The sequence below is a fragment of the Oratosquilla oratoria genome, chromosome 37 (assembly GCF_046742065.1).
Source record: "Oratosquilla oratoria isolate Oo_2021 chromosome 37, ASM4674206v1, whole genome shotgun sequence".
Lineage (NCBI taxonomy): Eukaryota > Metazoa > Arthropoda > Malacostraca > Stomatopoda > Squillidae > Oratosquilla > Oratosquilla oratoria.
In genome coordinates, this window is record NC_134813.1 from 3,838,202 (window position 1) to 3,840,701 (window position 2,500).

The following is a 2,500-nucleotide window of genomic DNA, read 5'->3' on the forward strand; positions in this document are numbered from 1 at the left end:
GGTACCCGGTGGTGATGCTGGGGCGTGTGGGTCGGAGCCGGGTCGTTGGGGTAGTGCTGGGGGGGCATCGGGGGTCGTGGCAGGGGCGGGGCCAGGTGATGGTTGTGGTGGCTGTGGCTGTGGATGTTGTTGGACCCCCCATGATGCATCTGCGCCTGCATCCCCGGGTCCCTCTGATACCCGGTACCCGCGTGGCTGTGGTAGGTGTCGTGGTGGACGTGTTGGTGGTTCTGGCCCTGCTGCTGCTGGTGCTGCTGCTGCCACTGCTGCGGGTTCATCCTGCCAGTGCCGTCCTTCGCCTCGTTCTTCGCTTCGACAACGTCGTCGCCTCCCTCAGGAGACTCTCGACTGGTGCTATGACCCGCCCGGTCGGGAACTCCTCCTCCTCCTCCTCCTCCACCACCACCACCACTCCCGTTGCTGGTACTCCCGCCGACTCCACTACTCTCGCTCCCGCTACTCCCTTCTTTCCCCTTCTTCTTCCTCTTGCCCTTCTTCTTCTTGCTGTTGGTGCTGCTGGCGCTATTACTACGACTCCTGGCTCCAGGAGGAACTACAGGTTCGCCTCCTCCGCCTCCTCCACCGCCCCCCTTACTCCCGTCACCCCTCCTGCGGACACTCCCATACACACTCTCGTCCACACAGCCACTGTCCTTGCTACTACTCTCGTCGTTGTTGGCACTTGAGTCGAAGGACTTCCCGCCGGAGACGAGTCCGTTGTTGGTCGACCTCCTGTAGAGAACCTCTGGAGGAGGCTGCTGGGATACGACCACGTTCGAAATGGGGTACTCGTAGGCCTGGAGAGGGTCGCTAGTGCCCCGGTGCTTACTAGACCCTCCTTCCTTGTAGGCGATGGTATACCCGGTACTGTTGCTCTTGTTACGGTGTTTCCGGGGCTTGTCCACGCTCCGGTAAATGTGGTCCGGGTTCTCTTCGGTCGCGTAATGCTGGGAGGAGGTCTTCCCAGACTGTCGGCTCCCCTTCTTGCCGCTCCCAGACCTGGGACTCCTGGGGAAGGTGTGAGTCTCCTGGTGGTGCGACGGGAGGAAGAACTGGTCCACGTAATGATAGTACTCCGGTAGGCGGGTGTTCGCGCTCTGTTTGTGCTCCTGCTGCTGCTGCTGCTGGTGGGCCCTGTCCCTCCGATGGGGCCGACGGAGGGTGGCGTAGAGGTACTCCTCCTTCTTCGGCTTGCTCTCCGGCAGGTAAGTCGGCCGCTTCGAGAGGTCTGTCGCGTCGACTACTATCCCCGACGAGTCATGGCTGTAGGGGAGAGAGAGAGACGACCCCTGAAGGCCGTGGCCGCTCCCGCCGGAGGAATTCGTGGGTGTGCGGCCCACTGAAGTCGAGCTCACTCCTGACGAAGACACTGAAGGAGTGCCTGACGACGAGGAGCGGCCTACAGAGGACGTGCGGTTGCCGGAAGACGTGCGTCCTCCTGAAGGGGTGTGCGCGCCCGATGGCACGGGAACGCCAAGGGGGGAGACGTGGCTCGCAGAGGACGAAGTCGGGGCGCCCTGCGAGGTCGTGAATGTGCCGGAACGGAAGCCTGGAGCCGGGGCGCTCGAGGACGAGGTGTTCTGCAGACTATGCGCGTTGGAGTAGTGTCGCTGGCCAGCCTCCAGCAGGGGTGCCGGGGCGTGGAAGCCATACAAGTCAGGGTCCTCCTTACCTATTCCGACCTCTTCTCCACCTCCTCCTCCTCCTCCTCCTCCTCCTCCCCCCCCTCCTCCTCCTCCTCCTCCTCCTCCTCCTCGTCCTCCTCCTTCTCCTCCTCCTCGTTCTCCTTCACCACCACTACCCCCTCCTCCTCCTCGTTCTCCTTCTCCTCCACTACTCCCTCCACCACCTCCTCCTCCACCACCTCCTCCTCCACCACCTCCTCCTCCTCCTCCTCCTCCTCCTCCATCGTCTAAGTCTGACCTCTCGCTAACTCCAACGAGATCGCTCACGCTGTAGATCCCGACCTCCTTCGGCGGGGCTCCGACCTTGCGTGCGCCGTCGAGGAGCACCGGGGAGTCGTAGATGCCCCAGTCGGAACGGAGCATGGCGCCCGGTGAGAGGGTGTCCGCAAGAAAGGCGGAGATTGCCGTCTCAAGGGGGACCCTGGTGGTGGGTAGGAACCTTAGATCTGAGGGTGACTAGGGCCCCGTCCAAGTCATCGTCGGAGAGGAGTTCAAAGAGTTGGAGTCTGAAACGAAGAAGAGGAATCAGTGGAGATGTGAGAGTCAAGGTCTTCAGTATGATCAGTAATTCATGATCAAGTAATTAATCAATTGATTAATTAATCTAAGAAATTAACCTGGAATACTATTATCTTCAATAAGATTATTACCACTAATATCTATCATTATTTTTGTTATTACTATTATTACTATTATCATTATCATTATTATTATCATATTATTACTATCATTATTATTGTCATTATTATTATCATCATTTTTATTATCACTATTATCATCATTATTATTTGTGTGAGTGTAATAGTTTCAGAGGG

The 2,500-nt window shown here is 58.1% G+C and overlaps 1 protein-coding gene and 1 long non-coding RNA gene across 2 annotated transcripts in view; both read right to left on the bottom strand.

Annotated features, from left to right (window-relative positions):
• LOC143019506 (uncharacterized) overlaps positions 1 to 1,721 on the bottom strand; it is a gene marked incomplete at its 5' end in the record, with an annotated part of 315,665 nt that extends 313,944 nt beyond the window's left edge. The window contains one exon of the mRNA XM_076175179.1: positions 1 to 1,721. This exon is cut by the window's left edge and continues 188 nt beyond it. Within this exon, the coding sequence (XP_076031294.1) occupies positions 1 to 1,721 (1,721 nt within the window).
• A 160-nt stretch (positions 1,722 to 1,881) lies between these two features.
• LOC143019330 (uncharacterized) overlaps positions 1,882 to 2,500 on the bottom strand; it is a 247,903-nt gene continuing 247,284 nt past the window's right edge. The window contains exon 3 of the long non-coding RNA XR_012965813.1: positions 1,882 to 2,191. This is a non-coding gene — a long non-coding RNA (uncharacterized LOC143019330). The remainder of the gene's footprint in view (positions 2,192 to 2,500) is intronic.